This window comes from Nannospalax galili, unplaced genomic scaffold, assembly GCF_000622305.1.
Source record: "Nannospalax galili isolate Female #2095 unplaced genomic scaffold, S.galili_v1.0 scaffold107, whole genome shotgun sequence".
NCBI lineage: Eukaryota > Metazoa > Chordata > Mammalia > Rodentia > Spalacidae > Nannospalax > Nannospalax galili.
In genome coordinates, this window is record NW_008358490.1 from 178,493 (window position 1) to 196,910 (window position 18,418).

Here is an 18,418-nt window from a genome sequence, read left to right on the forward strand (position 1 = left end):
CATCATTGCAGGGAAGTCACAGCATTAAGAGCCTGAAACATTGCATCCACAGTCAAGAGCCAAGAGAAATGAACACTGATGGCTTGTGCTCGGTGTTCCTCCACTCTTGGTTCAGGACCCCTTGCCTAAGGTGCCCCCCAACTGGACTCAGTCTCCCCACATCAATTAACTTAAAGAAATCCCCCATAGGCCAAGCCAATGTAGACAATCTCTCATTGAGTGTCTCTTCCCAGGTGATTCTAGGCTGTATCAAGTTGACAAAGCAAACCATCACACCATCCAATTACGAACCATCAATGAATTGAAAGCCACAGATGAGGCCAGCACCCTCAAGTTCCAATCACTTCCCCAAAGTCCCTCCCCTGAGCACTGCTGAATTGGGGATAAGCCTTCAACACATGCATCTTTGAGGGACACGACTCTCTGAACATAAGAGCTAAGCATTTCGCACTGTGTGCTGCTCAGGCCTCCCTGGCCCTGGAGACAGGGCTGCTTCCATCCTACCATATAGGTAGGAGAACTAGGGCACAGAGAGGATGAACCTGTATCCAGGTCACACAGCTAAGTAGCATCTGATTTACAACCTTCTGTTGTAACTTCTAGTCTGATGGTTCTCAAGAGGACTGTGAGGCAGGCACACACTATGGGGACCCAACAAGGTGGAGTAGAGGCCCATGTACTTTGCCTTTCCAGCCGGGCTCCTCTGTTCCTTTACTTGCCCATGAATCTCTTGTCCAGCCCCACCAGGACCCCACTGGCCTTTCATCCTGAAGCCTGCGCCAACCACTTCTCACATCCTCCAGGGTGAGGAATGTCACCTTGCTTCATATCTGTGCCCTTGTGGTTTGCTGGGGAGGGGGGCGGTGGGGGCGGGGGTGAGGTTAACCTCATTGTTGTCTTATATGGTCATTTAAATCTCCAAGGGCTTCCTCCAAGGGCCAAAAATAATCCAGAGACACAGCAGCTGTGTCCAGCACACAGAGAGGACCCAGCCATCTGCTTTGGTTCAGAGCCCTGTGTCTGTCTGTCACTCAGCCTCTTTCTCCCGGCTCGCCCTCCATCCTCCTTCCTGCCTCCAGCATGACCCGATTCTCCTATGCGGAGTACTTTTCTCTCTTTCACTCTGGATCTGCACCCTCCAGGTCCTCTGCACCTCCCGAGAGCCCACCGGCCCGTGCCCCCCTGGGCCTGTTCCAAGGGGTCATGCAGAAGTATAGCAGCAGCCTGTTCAAGACCTCACAGATGACGTAAGTGACTCCTGCCTGGCCGCCAGACTGTCAAGCTCACACCTAAAACTGGGGCAGCAGGGAGGGGGGCAAGTCCATAGCCCCCAGGACATTGGATACTATGGACACACCTCCCCAGAAACCCCTTTGTAGCTGTGTCCTCTGGATTCCAATGCTTCTACTGAGCTGAGCTCAGGGGCCACAGACTGAGGTCCTTCAGGGGTGGCATTCAGGTTGTGTTTGGGACTGACCCTTCAGGTGTCCCCAGAGATTGTGACCTGTGCACTTGGGGGAGCTGCATGGGACCCAGCAAGAGGGAGAATGGGGAGATGGCCTTGGAACCCCAGCAGTTTAGAAAAGCTGGGAGAGGGAGCTGAGGGGTTGGCCTTGACTTCTATTTATTCTTGTCTCATGTCTCCCCCATGCCACCTCCAGGGGTTCATCTGAGCACATCTGAAATCCCCACCCACAACACTTCATTTAAGTGCCAGATGCCAACACCCAGAACGAATCTGAGCTGCAGGAGGGGTTCTGTCTGTCTGACCCCGGGCACTAAGCTAATGGGATATGTGGGAAACAGTGCCTTTTCCTGCTCATCTGCTAGAGCAACCATGCAAGCAGCTAAAAGCCAAAAAAGGGGGCTGTGGCTGACACCTCATCTCTGTATGACAGAGGGAGAAGGAGGCAGCTGGCCAAAGTTCTGCCCTCCTTCCTGGGCTCTCTAAACCTGTCAGGCACCACACTGTCCCTGAGACTTTGGGGGGCTGATAAAAGAGTCCCAGTTCTGGTGTCAGTACAACTGGCCCTCCCTTCAAGACTGCCCAAGGAAGACCTGGTGCCCAGAGTCTCCCTTCTCTGCAGGGCATGGTTGGGAGGACAAAGTGACCTTCCAGGGGTCCATCCAACTTGCTAGTACTTGGTAGCTTGATACTCCCAGCATCCTCTTCCCCACTTGGGGGGCGGGGCACAACGACTATGTCTTAATGCATGGGGAAGAAGCTGTGTGTGTGTGTGGTGCTGAGGGCCCCAGGGTCTGTGAACATCACCTAGAGAGACCCACCCTGGGTGCTGGGTCCTGACAGGAAGTAGTCCCATGACTCTGCACAGCAGGTACCCTCCCCGTCACCAAGACCAGACCAGCTGCCCCCCTCCCCTCCACTTCAACTGCATCACATACCCCACAGGGACTCTTCCTGAGGCCATTGGTAGTCGCTCTGGCTGCTCCCAAATAGAACTTACACAGGTGGCTGTGGTGGTGTTGATGGGCCTTCAGGACCTAGCTAGTCAGTCCCCTGTCCTTGTTGGGTCTCCGGCTTCGTTGGCATCTCTGCCCTGATACTATAAATAACCCAGAGGCTGAGAGGCAGGAGGAAGTGCCGCTTGATGGCAGAAGCAGCTGGGAGGGTTGGGACTGGTCTCAGAGACCCTCAGAGTCCCCCCTGACCCGTGCCGTGATACTAGGAGTCTGGAGCACAAGGCCTGCCTCCAGCCTCACCGTCTCCATCTGTGGATGGAGTTGCTTCTGCAGAACCCTCCCCAGAAGTGGATATGGGTGTTACCGCAGTCATGGTCCCCACTGACTCAGCAATGAAGGGGAAGGAGCTCAGTGAATGGATGGAGGAGTGAGTGGATACCTGAACGAAGCGACTTTAATGAGCCGAGTAAAGATGCCCTTCACACTAGCCCTGAAATTGTTTTGACATTTACAAATTATAGTTTGTGATGGTTTCAGTTTATTAATCCTTCAAGTATTGGCATTTCCCAGCAGTTGGGAGTAGGGATAATGGGCTGGATAGAGAGATGGGTAGGGAGGGGACCTCCACAGGTCCATGCCTCTGAGAGTCCTTGCAGTCAGATAGCCCTGTAGGCAGCTGTGCTTGGCACACACTGGAGCACCAACCTTAGGGAAGGCCCGTAACTATCACGGATGCCTCTGTGGCTGTTAGCCATTCCTGGCACTCTGTGCCTGAGTGCTCTTGGTAGAAACAATCTGGGCATGACATTAGCTACAACCATGGAAGGCCACAGGGGTGGAAGGGCTTATCCGGATACTCTTACATCCACTGGAGGGCCAGGAAGGAAGGACCCCAGAGCGGACACTGGCTCCTGACCTCCAGCAGGCCCTGCTTGCCCTCAGGACAGAGGCTACCTGGCCCTACCTGTACCCACGGCTGAGGACTGGCTGTCCCTTGACCTCACAGGGCTGCAGACCCTGTGCTGAAGGCCATCAAGGAAGGTGATGAAGAGGCATTGAAGGTCATGATCAAGGATGGGAAGAATCTTGCAGAAGCCAACAAGGAGGGCTGGCTGCCACTGCACGAGGCTGCCTACTACGGCCAGCTGGGCTGCCTGAAGGTTCTGCAGCGAGGTGAGGGCGGCTGTGGAGGGCCAGCAGGAGGACAGGCCTCTGCCTTGGTGAGGAGAACTAGGTTATTCCTCCCTGGATGGTTAAAAATCACTAAGTTGGTGGAGGGGTGACTGGTTCCCACTGTTTCTCTAGGCCTCCCAGACAGGAGAGCCCCATTCCTAGAAAAGGAAGAGAGGAGAGCTGAGCTCTGGGACAGCCACTGCCAGCTTGTTCCAGAATGTTCCAGGAGCTGATTTGACATGGAAAAAAGCCCTGCAGCTGCGCCTGTACTCTGCTAGTGGGACCCTGGGCTAGCCATGCCTCATCTCTGAGCCCCATCTTCCTGCTGGGCTAGATTCAGATTAATGACACCTACCTATAGGAAGGTGTCCCCTTGGTCATCGAGTGGCCTGGACTCCAAAAAGCTGACCATGCTGTTGCACAAGATGTGATGTTTCTAGCAGTGGCTAAGAGGGCAAAGAAAAAGTAGTCAGTTGAGGGCTAGTGTCTCAACCAGGGAAGGCTTCCCAGAGGAGGTGGCACCTAGCAGCACCTCTACACTCAGGAAATCCCAACAGACCCCTGAAAGGGGAGGTGAAGGAAGTTTGTGACTGGTAGATTTCAGAGGATACCATTTGTTCCACATCCATCCTTGGAACTGGGAGGAAGTCAGAAAACTTATGTTGGGAGAATGGGCACCTCCCTTCTTCATAGACTTCCTGGTGTCCCCTAGCCTACCCAGGGGCCATTGACCAGCGCACACTGCAGGAAGAGACAGCACTGTACCTAGCCACATGCAGGGAACACCTGGACTGCCTCCTGTCGCTGCTGCAGGCGGGGGCGGAGCCTGACATCTCCAACAAGTCCAGAGAGACTCCACTCTACAAAGGTAAGCCCCTGGGCTGGGCATCTCTAGGGAAGCGGAAGTCCAGACGTAAGGTGGACAGCCTGAAGTTTCTCCCATGAATGCATGGCCTCCCGAGGGGCCCACTTTACAGAGTGCAGCCTCCCGAAAGCTGCGTGGTGTGTATAATTGAATCTTTCAGTCATGCATGTGACCACACAACATTTTCCATGTGTTCTTCCCCAGGCCAGCATGCCAAGGGACTCTGAGGACTTAGGGATGAAAAGATGTGACCTATGCTTATGGGCTATCCCAAGCATGGGCACACACTCAGACCACAACCATGCAGAACTTGGCAGGAGGAAAGGTGGGAGCGTGGGGAGGGGTGCCTCATGGAGGGACGCCTGAGCTGAACCCAGACAGAGAGGGATTTGCCAGCTGGCCAAGCTGTGGGAACAGCCTGGGCAAAGGCCAGGAGGTAGGACCAAGAGTGTATCTTTGAGATATTTGTTTAGGCAAAAAAGCCTCCGGCTCACTCAGTACTTGCTCAAGGGCCTGCAGTGGTTATCCTAGTGAGGCCCAGTGTCTATGAACGTCACAATCCCTGGTACCTGTTGAGTGCTTTCTGTGTACCAGGCACAGTGATTTCTTTATGGCCTCATATTCTTCTACATACCCAGTAAGCATTGCTAGTGCCTCATTTTATGAATAAGGACCAAAGGCTTGCCCTCCATGTATCCAGCAAATATAATGTTCTACTGGTGGTAGGAACTGGGGAGCAGGTACCTGTGTTCATATAAGCCTGAGGTACAAATGTCTTCTCAAGGGTAGCAGACAGGATTAAACTAGCTAACTATCAAATCTTGTCAAACCCTCACTGACTGACTTGCTTCTCCCTGGCCTAGCCTGTGAGCGCAAGAACGCAGAGGCAGTGCGGATACTGGTGCGACACAATGCGGACACCAACCACCGCTGCAACCGGGGCTGGACTGCACTGCATGAGTCTGTCTCCCGTAATGACTTGGAGGTCATGGAGATCTTGGTGGGCGGCGGGGCAAAGGTGGAGGCCAAGAACGCCTACGGCATCACCCCCTTGTTTGTGGCTGCCCAGAGCGGGCAGCTGGAGGCTCTGCGGTTCCTGGCCAAGCACGGTGAGTGGCCACAGAGTGCCCTAGGGCACAGTTGGTAATGACCTCAGAGGTCAGCTGGGAGGGAAAAGTGTGTTAGAGTCTTCCGGTGGTCATGCTCTGAGCCAGTCCTTCAGGGCAGTGTTGAGGAGTCTGGGGTTGTGTCTGGGCTTGGTAGAGCCAGTGTCCAGCTTCTTGTGCACCTGAGGTTGTGCACAAACATCTTGCTGTCCCTCCCTAGGCCCAACATCCTCCTTTCACAAATGAGGAATCTCAGGCTGGAAAGAGGAAGTGACTTATCTACCAAATTAGCTGTAGAACTATCTAGATTCTTGGACTCCTGATGCCCCAACCACTACACTTTCTACCACGTCATACTTCTGGGCCAGAAGGAACCTCAGATTGAGATCACATCCTTGTTTTGCAGATGATAAAACCAAGGATCAGGGTGGGAAAGTGGGATTTGTCCAAGATCACAGAGCAAGTTAGTGACAGATCTGGGATTTGAACCCGATCTCTTGCCCCAACTACCTATGACAAATCTTAACAGGAGAAACTAAAACAATACTGCCTGCATCATGATGCCCCAGTAGCAGAAACCCTCCCACCGCAGCCACAACTAAAGAGCTTAGTATTCTGGCCTCCTCCTGTGTCCCCCTGTGATTTCTTTTCTTATGTATGGAAGGGTGGCCTCTCTGGAGCAGGAGAGGCTGAGGCTCTGCAGACCTCAGTGCTGTGCTGGGGTGAGTTGGTAAGGACCTTCTGTGTGTCAGCCCTCCTGCTAAGCATGACCCAGGGCAGGTGGACAGAGCGTGAGCTAGGCAGTCTTATCCCCACTATCAACATGATTAGACTGAGGCTCAGAGAGGTTAAGAGATTGCTCACAATGAGAGGGGGTCTTCTGGATTCTGACCTGTGTCTGCGCACATCTCAGCTGAGGAGACGGATCCTGGGGCCTCTATTCTGAAAAGCAGCCACGTCCTCAGCATCCTCAGCATGTGCTGGGACAGAATGAGGTACTTACTTCCCTGCAGTCAGGGATAAATCTGCACTGACCAGTATGAGAGCACAGGGGCTGAGGCAGAGTCCTGAAGCCCAGGCCAGCAGGCCATGACGAGGGCAAGGGCACAGCAGGTGAGGGCAAGCCCCCAGTTCCAAGCAGCTGTCCTGCCCCCTGCCGACACTGAGGCAGGGACTGCTCCCTTTGCGGGGGGCACTGAGGCCATTTTTCTATATAAATATTTTCCTTGTGCGAGCATGCTGCTTTGCTGGTGAGTCTAGGCCTGCCGGGGAGTCTGACCTTCAGGCCTAGCGGCTTGTCAAAGCTGCCCTTCACCTCTCTCTCTTTGGGGGGAGGGTCAGGGCTAGCCTCTGCCCTGGATTGTGTCTGGATAGACAGCTAGCATCTGCTGAGCAGCCTCTGAGCCTGGCACTGTGCAGGAGCTCTGCGTCTATTATCTTACTTATACCTTGTAGCAACCCTGAGAGGGTGGGGCTATAATTCCTGGTCAACAGGTGGATAACTGAGGCTTCTAAAGGTGACCTAAGACCCCGGAGCTTGGAAGCTGTAGAGTACAAACTTTAGCTTGTCCTTGTGTGTCACCAAGGCCTGTGTTCTTCCCATTAAACCAGAAGTGGGTCCCACCACTGTTGAAACGAAGTGATCAGAACAGTTGAGATAAGCAGGCTCTGTGAGATGGGTTGCATGGTTGAAATGTGCCTTTGAGTTCAGCCCTTACTGAGCTACCTCAGTTCCATCTGCTTCCCTAGTAGGAAGGCTTGAGACTCTTCCCTTTGCAGAGAATTCATGTGCCCGGTGGTTCTCTCCCTCACCCCCAGGCGATGCAGAAGGTGTAGGAGACTGAGCTGAGGGCAGGCTGTCACCAGGCTCTGTTTGCCTTTCCTACCAAGACATCAGAGACATCTTGAGAGGAGAGATGAAGTCATTTCTCTCTTGTTTCTGGTAGAGAACATAACCAATTCAGGGCTGGGGATGTGGCTTAGTTGGTAGAGTGCTTGCTTGGCATGACAGAGCCCTGGGTTCCATTCCTAACACTGTATTACCAGTGTGGTGGCCTGTGTGTGTAATCCCAGCACTCTGGAGGTAGAGGCAGGAGGATCAAAAGATGGAGTCTGAGGCCAGTGTGGGCTACATATGACTGAACCTCAAACCAACCAATCAACCCACCCAATCCAATGAATAATGTCATTGGGATTTTCCTTTTTAAAGAATTTTTTAAATTTACTTCTATTTTATGTGTATGAGTGTTTCGCCTGCATGCATGTGCATGCAAAGCCCGCAGAAGCCCTAAGGGTGTCAGATCCCCTGGAACTCAATTTACAGATGGTTGTTAGCTACCATGTGGGTGCTGGGAACCAAACCCAGGTCCTCTGCAAGAGTAGCCAGTGTTCTAAACTGTTCAGCCATCTTTCCAACCCCTGGAGTTTTTCTTCGAAGAACTCTTTCTAGTGGTAACTGAGGCAGAAGGTAGAGCCTGGGTCCCCTTAGGCACACTGAGGTCAGAGAGGCTGGTTCAAGTTTGACTCCACGTTTATGAGTGGGTGGTCCTGGGTCCTCCCTGCTGTGGTGTTCTGGTCTGTGAGAAGAACTTACAGTAATTTTGACTTTCCAGTGTTCCATTATGGGTTCAGAGAGACAGTGCAGAGAGCAGACAGGGCTAGGCACACAGTGGTTGGCTCAGCAGTGCCTAGCACACTGGGCCACCACATTATGACAAGGCCAATGATCACATGTATCTCTGCTTCTCCCTCTCCAGGTGCTGACATCAATACACAGGCCAGTGACAGTGCGTCGGCCCTCTATGAAGCCTGTAAGAATGAGCACGAGGAGGTGGTGGAGTTCCTGCTCTCCCAGGGCGCAGACGCCAACAAGGCCAACAAGGACGGCCTGCTTCCGCTGCACGTGGCCTCCAAGAAGGGCAACTACAGGTCAGCCCAGGCTCAGCCATCCCCACTGCTCTGCGGAGCTCTCCTGGGATGCCCAGAAAGGGTAGGGTGAGACAGGGCACCTGTTCCAGCCTGTCTCCAGGGGCAGGAAGGCCATCAGTGGTCAGTGTGTAAAGTGCTCTCTCTCCCTGTGAAGGAGGAGGCCATTCAGCTATTTCAGCATGCAGTGACTCTCTGTAACAAACACCATATAAGAGCACACATTGAGGTAGCTCAAACCATTGCTTTACGTGGCCAACCTGCTCTGTCCTCTCAACAGCTTGCGGAAGGTGGGTGCAGAGATGAACTATTATTTTCAGATGAGACTAAGACAAAGAGAGGTTGAGTGACTAGCCCAAGGTCATACAGCTTGTAGGTGGCAGGAATTCACCTGCTCCAAATGACTCAGCTACACCCAGAGAACTGAACTCCTATTTGGCGGTGGGTGCGGGGGAGGGGGTGGGGGATGCAAAGATAACCTGCTGGGTAATTAGCGAGCATGTTGGGAATGCCTACAGCAATACAACCCCCCCATGTACTACATGCTCGGGTGGGGGAGTTTATGTTCTCTGGGCTAAATCTACAAAGAGGGAAGGTACATGCATGCTTGTGCATGCACATTCTCAGTCACACTTATATGCATAACTGTCATGCACAAGCACTCACAGACATAGGCTTGATGGAAAGGGACCATTGTGGGTTAGAAGGAGCTGGCTCATGCAAGCCCATTTCATGCATCTTCCCAGCTCTGTGTTCACCTGCCTCTCTTGGTTTCATAAAACTGAACACCATGAGAGTTTAATATACCACGGAAGTCAGCTTATCCCTGTGCCCCCCACCACCCCATCCACCTGAGAGCTGGTTGTTAAGCACTCAGTACACATTGTGGGTGGGGAAGGATGCTTGACAGGTGTGATGCTGGCTGCCTTAAGGCCTCACTGAAGAGCCATAGTGTGCAGTTCCACCTTGATTGCCTCTCTTACAGAACAAGAAACTGATGCCCAGGTAGCCAAGAGCCTCGTGCCTCAGCAGGCCATTCCCTCAGGGTTAGGACTTATGCCCAACTGCTCTGGTGGTTGCCAGCCTTGACCCCTGGTAGCCTTTCTTTGCATTTTAGACATATTTTCATTGCTTAGTGTTTTCCTTTAAATACGTTTTTCAAAGAAAACATTAACCACAGTGGTGTGGTAGGAAGATAATTTGCAATTACTAGAAAACTTGCAGCTAAAAGCCCATCCCTGTGCCCTGGGTGGCATACTGGAAAACATTCTAATTTCTCAGGCAGTAGAAAGAGAACAGATTGCATTTGTCATCATCACTAAGGGGGGGGAGAGTGACGTCACAGAAAATGAAGTGGAAGCCACAGGAGCCCATCCTGTCCCTTAGGGCTTTCCTGTAGGCTGTCTGCACACATGGCTAGCTTCTGAGGGCTGCCCAGTGAAGGGTTAAATCTGGTTCCCGGCAGCCTTTGCCACCTGGCTGGCCCATGTGTCTTTGCTCACACCCTGGGCATGTGGCATTAGAGGCCCTCCAAAGGCTGGCTTCCTACGGGCTGAACGGGGATTTGATGTGACATTCCATAGGCATTCCAAGTTCAGCCACCTGCCCAAACACTCCCGCTTCACATTGCCTGGAGTGCAGCACTGGAGCCTGCGGCTGTTTGACAGATGTGCCTGCTCTTCAGTGCATTGGAGTCGGGGGATTGGGCATGGCTGAGAGAAGAGCCCTAACATTCCCACACCGTAGTCACCAAGGGGCACGTTTTCTAGTCTTCCATTTCCATTGTGGCACAGGGACCTTATGAATTAAAGACCAACAAATAGCACAGGTGGGCTTTCAAAGAATCTGGTAAACTACACTTAGACAAGGGCAGCCCCAGAGCAGTGGGTGTGTACTAGAACCATGACTATTGAACACCTGAAACCCAGGCCCCACCTTTGACATGTTCATGGAATTGAGCTTGGCTGGGGAGCGGTGCCATGGTTCCTATAAGCTAACAGGAAATACAGACTTGCATTTGAGAGAGGCCTCATGTCTGACCTGCCTTTTAAAGATTTTTATTTCACTTATCTTTTTCTTTTTTTTTTTGAGACAGAGTCTCCTTGTAGCCACAGCTGGCCTGGAACTTGCTATATAGACCAGGCTGGCCTCAATCTCACAGAAATATGCCTGCCTCTGACTCCCAAGTGATGGGATTAAAAGTGTGTGTCAATGCCCAGCTATTTTAAATTATGTGTGTGCGAGTGTGTGTGTGCGAGTGTGTGTGTGTGTGTGTGTGTGTGTGTGTGTGCAGGTGTATGCAGGTGCCCAAGAAACCAGAAAAGGGCATTGGATCCCCCAGAGCTGGAGTTACAGGAGGTTGTAGGGTGTCCAATATGAGTGCCGAGAACCAGGCTCTGGTCCTCAGCAGGAGCAGTATGTGCTGGTCACGGATGAGTCACCTCTCCAGCCCAGACTCACCTGTTAAAATATTATTTTCTTTACAACATGTGACCTGTGAGTGTGTGCATGGCAGTGGGGTTTAGTATGCTGACAGGAGAGCCCCAGATGGGCAACAGTTTCTGGGTGAGAGTCAAGTTCACCATCACGTTGATAGTGGATAGTTGTCAGGGCATTGCAATCCTGTAACTAGGAACCCCTCTGACTTGGCCCAACAGGGCAGGAGCTGCTGTCACCGCATGCTCAGGACACGACAGCCACTTTTTTTTTTTTCCCTCACTGTCTACCATGTGCTTATTAGACTAGGGTATGAGGTACCATTTTGGCCTCAAATTCACTTTGGTGAATTACTGAGGGGCTTGGCCTGAGGTCCCAAGTCCGAGACTGCCCAGCAGTCTGTAAGGCCTGCCCAGATGCTTCAAGGGGTCTTTCAGGCTAAGCTGGGTCTGCTTGGCTTGGGACCTGAGTGCAAAGCTGAACTGGGAGATACAACCCCTGAACTGGGGAGAGAAGGAGCCAGGCATTCCAGACTGTGGGGCCTCTGTGGCAATGGTCATTTTTGTTCCTTTCTACTGGTACATTTGAGTAACACCACACCAGTCCCAACAACTGCCTCTAGTAGAAGTGGGCTAATCCAAGCCTGTTTCTTGGAGTCACCCCCTTACTTCCTGATCTCTATCCCACCAATGGTCTGGCGGGGGGAAGAGACATACAGGAATAGTCTATCCACAGGGGTAAATCCTAATGGTCAGAAGTGGGGGACCTAAGCCAGGCATGGTGGTTTACTCCTGTAATCTCTAGTGCTTAGGAGGGGGAGGCAAGAAGATCAGAAGTTCAAGGTCATTCTCTGCTACATAGAGAGTTTATTTGAGGCCAGCCTGGGCTGCATGAAGCCACCTCTCAAAAAAAATGGGGCACTGTAGAAAGGCCCAGCTCTGGGTGTCCAGGCACCTCCAGCCTGTACTGGTTTTCTGGCAACCTCTATCCAGCCCTGCTTGTTCCCCACCCAAATCCTGGGTCTCTATTTCACCCTCTATAAAATGGGAGTGCTGCCTGTACAGCTCTCAGAGCCCGCCAGCACTGCATGCTGACCCTCACTAACAAAGTCCTAGAGAAGCGAGCAGCGATGCCGTGACTCACTGAGTTGCTGACTTGATGCTCCTGGGACTTAGGGCAAGGACTGTCAGGTTCCCACATTTCTGCTCTGTTCCCTGGTCTGGGCAGGGAATTGTTAGAGACCAGCTGGGGCCTGCCGAGATCTCAGCCTGTGGGCCCTCAGCCCAGCCAGCCCCATCCTGTTCTTTCCCGTGCTTGGGCGCGTCACGGTTATCACGGCTGTTACCCTGCATTTGTTGGTCATGGCGGTGGTCCAGGGGCCCCATCCCTGCCTTTGACCAGCACCTCTACAGAGGAGGTCAGGTCTCTAGAGCCTGCACAAACAGAAATTAGGAGGCAATTAGCTCCCCTGGGTGTGTGAATTTCCTTTTGAGGTTTCAGAGGCAGATTTTAGCCAAACACAGCATCACTAACTACAATAATGCTGTCCTCTGAGACCCCAGCAGGAGGTCGCTGGCATCCAAGTTCCAGGAAGCCAGAGGCAACGAAAGTGCCAGGCAAGAGGCGTGGGAACCAGTCTGGTGGCACCTGCTCTCCCCACCCCCACAGCCACCTCCCTGAAGCCCCCTCACACAAGACTGTGAGGTCACCTGCCAGCAGGACTTGGGCGGATTAGGGGTTGGAATCACGTCAGGGCCAATGTAAGAGCTTGTTCTCATAGGCGGCGGGGGTCCAGGGAAGAAAGCCAAGACAAGGGATCCTGGGGTCGCACCCCAGAGCTATTCTATGACCTCTGATTTGTCACTGGGCCTTTCTGAGCACATCTGTTAAAAAAAGACAGCCACAGCTTGCTCTGGGTACCCCCAAGGCTACAGTGATGGTAAAACGGGCCAGGCAAGTTAATACACTGTGAAAATTGCAAAACCCCATGACATATCAGCTGTCACCTCAATTGCTACACTAGAAGTAGGAGAGTAGTTAAGAGTGTGACCTAAAGAATCAGACAGCTTGGGTTCAAATCCTGACTCTACCACTTCCTGGATGCCTATCCTTGGGGGAAGTCACACACTCTCTCTGGGCTTCCTCATCTGTAAGATGAGGATTTATGCAAGTTCTACCTTAAAGGGGCTCCCTAGGAGAACTGTGTGGATTGAAACAGGCAAAGTGCTGAGCTCAGTGTTCCAGTCAGTAGTCAGGACCCTGGGCTGACCCAGTTCCCCAGTCAAAGGTGGACAGAGGGGTTGGAGAAGCTAGTGCTCACCTTCAGGGGGAAAGATGCATCTTGTCACCAAGGGGAGAAGGGGCCTCACCGGCACAGTGAGCTAATGAGCCTGGGGTGATAGTGGTTGAGACCTAAGTTTGGCCTTTCCTGTCCCAGTATCCTCCCCACCCCCTGCCTCGATGCTCCACCAGATGCCAGAACATTAAGAGAGTTAGAGGGCATACACATCCTGCCTCACCTGTCCTGAGTAAATTCCTTAGCCTTCCTGAGCCTTGATCTCATCTGCAGATTAGGAGTAAGAAGACACTTTTATGGCTCTGGTAGCGATAAAACCAAATTCCTAAGGCTTCCTCCCCTAGGTAGGGAAGGGTCTGGCTTCAGACTTCAGCATCCAACTCTAGGACCTCTTGCAGAGAGTAGCTTGGGGCTTTCACCGGGTGCGTGGGCTTTCCTGCTCCTTTCTGCAGATTACTAGGCTGGAATGAGTCTGTGTGAGATTCTTGAAGTCACAGCCCATCTGGCTAAGGTTTTTTAGAGCTTAGAATTTGAAGATTCAGAGCTCTGGGCTTACTACCCAGCTCAACGCTTTTCTGTCTATATGATTTAGGTGAGGTGGTCCGAACTCCGAGCCTCGGTTTCCTTATCTGTAAAGTGGGGTCCGTAGTGTTGGTCGTGTGCACGGCTGGTTTCTCGGCGACCCCTGCTGGCAGGGCCGCCCAGGTGCCCACCTCCGCCTGACCCACGCGTGTTCCTGCCGCCCACAGGATCGTGCAGATGCTCCTGCCGGTGACCAGCCGCACGCGCGTGCGCCGCAGTGGGATCAGCCCGCTGCACTTGGCTGCGGAGCGCAACCACGACGCGGTGCTGGAGGCGCTGCTGGCCGCGCGCTTCGACGTGAACGCGCCGCTGGCGCCCGAGCGCGCGCGCCTCTATGAGGACCGTCGCAGCTCCGCACTCTACTTCGCTGTGGTCAATAACAACGTGTACGCCACCGAGCTGCTGCTGCTGGCCGGCGCCGACCCCAACTGCGACGTCATCAACCCCCTGCTGGTGGCCATCCGCCACGGCTGCCTGCGCACCATGCAACTGCTGCTGGACCACGGTGCCAACATCGACGCCTACATCGCCACGCACCCCACCGCCTTCCCCGCCACCATCATGTTCGCCATGAAGTGCCTGTCGCTGCTCAAGTTCCTCATGGATCTTGGCTGCAACGGCGAGCCCTGCTTCTCCTGCCTGTATGGCAATGGGCCGCACCCTCCAGCCCCACCACGTTCCAGCCGCTTCCAGGACGCGCCAGGGGACGACAAGGCGCCTGGTGTGGTGCAGGTGCGCCAGAGGAGGACCTCAGATGTCTGCATGGGGGTGGGGGGGCAGGCACAGTGGCAGCTGGTGCGCTGGCCAGAGTGTGGACGGCCCCAGAGGCGGCAGGACAGGGTGATGGGCACACTTCTGAGGCAGTGTGGGTTAGTCACTGATCATCACTTAAGGTGATGGATTTTGGAGAGAGGGAGAATTAGCACACTTTGGAGGGTGTAGAACCAGGGGCCTAACACCTTCAGAAAGTGGACTGGGGGTAGAGGAGCTCTGCAAAAGTTGGGGGCTCATCACCCCTGGAAAACCTACCCCGGCATGTGGTGTGCAGTGGTCAGGAAGCATGCAGCAGGGCAGGCTGGTGTAAGGTCAGGAGAAGCTCCAGAATGCAGGACTAAAAGTCGGCACTGCGTGGTGATGCAAGCCTTTCTGTAATCCTGGGAGGCTGAGGCAGGAGGATTGCCAAGTTCGAGGCCTGTCTGGGTTACAGAGCAAGTTAAAGGCCAGCCTTAACAGCTTAATGAGATTTTGTCTCATAATAAAAAGTAAAAGAAAGGACCAGGGATTAACTGAATCCAGCACTAGTTTAGTACAGGTAAGGCCCCAATTCGATGCTCAATACAACAGAAGTCATTCCTTTAAATGAAAATAAAGAACGAAGCTAGAAACTGGAAACACGTTTCTGTTGAAGGTCATTGTTATGACTAAAAACTGCCTACTATGAGCAAAGGAATTTATGTTCCTATTACCTGAATTCCTAAAAAAAGAATCTTGGAGTGGATGCCATATGCCCAATTCATAGACAAAGAAGTCCAAACTCAGAGAAGTGATGGGACAGCCCAACTTGCCCATTTGCATGTGTCAGAAGCCTGTGCTGAGGGGATGGGATTGGAGAAGGGAACCTAGTCGGGTCTTGGACACATGTTCCACCTTTCTGGCTCACCTGTAAGGGGTATTGTGCTTCTTTTCAGTTCTGTGAATTCTTGTCAGCCCCTGAGGTGAGCCGCTGGGCAGGACCCATCATTGATGTCCTCCTGGACTATGTGGGCAATGTGCAGCTGTGTTCACGGCTGAAGGAACACATTGACAGCTTCGAGGACTGGGCGGTCATCAAGGAGAAGGCAGGTAGGCCTGTGATTGTCACCACTGGCTCATCTTCTGCCCCACACAGAGGTACAGGCCTTAGGGAAGTGTGTCCACTACAAGCACAAGCTGTGCCAGGCCCATACCATGTGTCCATGCCACCCAGGGTGATTGATGAGGATGTCCAGCCTCAGAGAGATCATGTTACTTGAGCCAAAGTCATATAGCTAGGCAGTAGCAGAGCCTGGATTCCAATCCAGACGTGACAAAGTGTTAGTCCCTATTTCAAATCTATTTGAAATGTTCTGGTGCCCCAAGGGAGCTGTGGAGTCTACTGCCCAAATTTTGGGGTCCCTGAGATGCAGAGTGGCAGGGGAAGGGGGGATGGTGGGCTAGGGTATCAGCAACTAATAGAGTGCTGACGAAGCCTTATTCCAAGGGCTGCTCCTGATTCCACAGCTTTGTGTGGGCCGAGAGCCTGCATCCCTACCTGATTCTAGGTACGCCGTAGGACTGTTGTTCTGCCAACCACCTTGGAGCAGCCTGAGTTGACTTTGCAAGGACATGCAGGGCCACCATGAGCAGGGCCTCCCCACCTGAACAGAGAAAGAAGGCAGACTAGTGGCCTACACATTTCCAGCATTCAGATGGGGCAACCTAGCTAGCTCAGGCCCAAGAGGCTAAAAGTTGTCTTTCAGGCCGGTAACACAGAGATGGCCTGCAGTAGGTTGGCACTGTGCCACCACTTGCTTCCCTAGAACCCCAACTCTGATGTGTCCAGTTCCACCCATTGAGCCCTAAACTACAGCAGGATCCACAGCTGGGTGAACAGCCCTCAGCTGATGCTTTTGCAAAGTTAGTGGGCAACAGTAGAGGATTGGTGTCATCTACTTACCTCCCTGGGTCCAGCTCCACGGGTACAATAAACCTTCATTGAACTATTGAATCATTGACTGCTGTCACCATGATCCCTGGCCACTAGAGGGTGGAGTGGCCCATGCCTAGTTGTGGGCCTCATGGGCTCTGTTTCTTGTTCTTGATTTCCTTAGAGAAAGATCACCCTTCACATCTAGGTTCTATCTCAGGGATGCAGACCTTTAGTTAACATTTATGAACAGTCAGCAGGAGCCCAGAGCTAAGGTCTGTGCCTGGGACCACCTGAGAGGTCAAATTCTGACCCCTTTGCTGAGGCTGTGTTTGGGGGTCTGGGCTGTGTATGAAGAGAAGGATAAAGACACAGAGATGGGCGGATGAGTTCTGGGGACATCCTGAGCAAGGCTGACAGCCTCATCTGGGAAGTGGGTTGACACCTCCCTGATGACCTGATGACCTGTGCAGCCCATACGGGCTAAAGGCAGGAAGACATTTCCCAGTCCCAGCTTTGGGGACTGGGATTAGCAGCAGCAGGCTAGACTTAGCCACATCATTGGCTCAACTCACAGGCCACAAACCTGGCTTGGTGCAAGTAACAATGTGCATCTCTCATTTCTGCCTTTTCCTAGAACCCCCGAGACCTCTGGCTCACCTCTGCCGGCTACGGGTTCGGAAGGCCATTGGAAAATACCGAATAAAACTCCTAGACACACTGCCACTCCCGGGCAGACTGATCAGGTACCTGAAATACGAGAACAGCCAGTAACAGCTTAGCAAGGAGGAGTGGCCCTCAGACTGTTTCCAAGATAGCTCAAGATGGTGGTGACCTACATACAAGAGCACCTGGGGACAGAAAGATGCTGCAGTGTGCTGCCTCAGCCAGGCTGCAGCTGTGATCTTGCTGGGTCTCTGTACCAAAGCTCTCACCAGAGCGAGAGCCTGATGTGTGGCATAGGAGAGGAACCACCAGTTTCAAACTGTTGAGTGGACCCCAGACCTGCTTTGCCATTGGGTGTGCCAGAGACCTTCGACCTGGAGCCAGGGCAGATGTGATCTGGGAGAGGCAGGCCCAGTAGGGACCTGGCCTTCAGCTGGAGAACTTATAGGAATGAGTTTGCCCATCAGGGATTACCTTGTCCAGGGCATCCCTGTACTCTTTCCCCTGGGAACCCCCCACTGGACTCTGAACTTTGAGGCTGGGAGGGAGACCCTCAGCCTGAGGGCTTTGTTAAGTACAATAAATGTTGCATACAAACATTCTGTCCCATCAAGTCCTTCCCATCAGACTCTCCAGGCCTGAGGTTCTCAGCCCTGCCTCTGGCAGCAGTAGAGGCTGGACGGGGTGGGAACAGAGCATGCAGACTCCTGAACATGTCACCTTTGCCAGGCTTCTGAAAGACTCAAGAGAGTGTGTCCTTTATGGACCAAGAGAGACCCAGTTGGTTTTCTTCTCCAGGTCCAATCACCATGGAAACAGGAGCTTCATCACTAGAAGGGGGTCCATGCCCACAAGTTCCCTGATATCTGGGGTTGTCTTACACATTTCCTGACCTGCCTGCTCACCTTGTTTTGCTATAGAAGTTGAGCTAGTAAGTAAAACAATCCAGAGCTGGCAGGATGGCTAGGGTCAACCTGATGGAGGCAGCTGGGAGTGCAGGAAATCCTGGCCTCCGTGTTTCAGTGGGGTAGGCCGGGCAGGAGCAGGTATCCTGTTTCTCAGTGGTGCAGGTGACAGCTGAGACTTGACACTGTCACCACCCTTGCTCACTGGTCTTTGGGCCCCAGGAGATGAGACCTAACACATACTGTTTCCATGGTAGTTGGAGGAACTCCTCAGTGTTCTTTCAGCATGGGACTAAAACTGCTGTGAGTGAGGCCAGGCCAGTCTGCAGTCACACCAGAGCAGGTCATCTTGCTGAAAGTCCACACCAAAGTCAAAGG

The 18,418-nt window shown here is 52.9% G+C and overlaps 1 protein-coding gene across 1 annotated transcript in view; it reads left to right on the forward strand.

Moving 5' to 3' along the window:
* Asb2 (ankyrin repeat and SOCS box containing 2) overlaps positions 1-17,734 on the forward strand; it is a 38,510-nt gene extending 20,776 nt beyond the window's left edge. The window contains exons 3-10 of the mRNA XM_008821688.2: positions 1,143-1,247; positions 3,428-3,594; positions 4,307-4,462; positions 5,323-5,568; positions 8,322-8,493; positions 13,972-14,536; positions 15,493-15,646; positions 17,107-17,734. Of these exons, the coding sequence (XP_008819910.1) occupies positions 1,143-1,247; positions 3,428-3,594; positions 4,307-4,462; positions 5,323-5,568; positions 8,322-8,493; positions 13,972-14,536; positions 15,493-15,646; positions 17,107-17,243 (1,702 nt within the window). The 3' untranslated portion in view covers positions 17,244-17,734. The remainder of the gene's footprint in view (positions 1-1,142; positions 1,248-3,427; positions 3,595-4,306; positions 4,463-5,322; positions 5,569-8,321; positions 8,494-13,971; positions 14,537-15,492; positions 15,647-17,106) is intronic.
* The last annotated feature ends 684 nt before the right edge of the window (positions 17,735-18,418 follow it).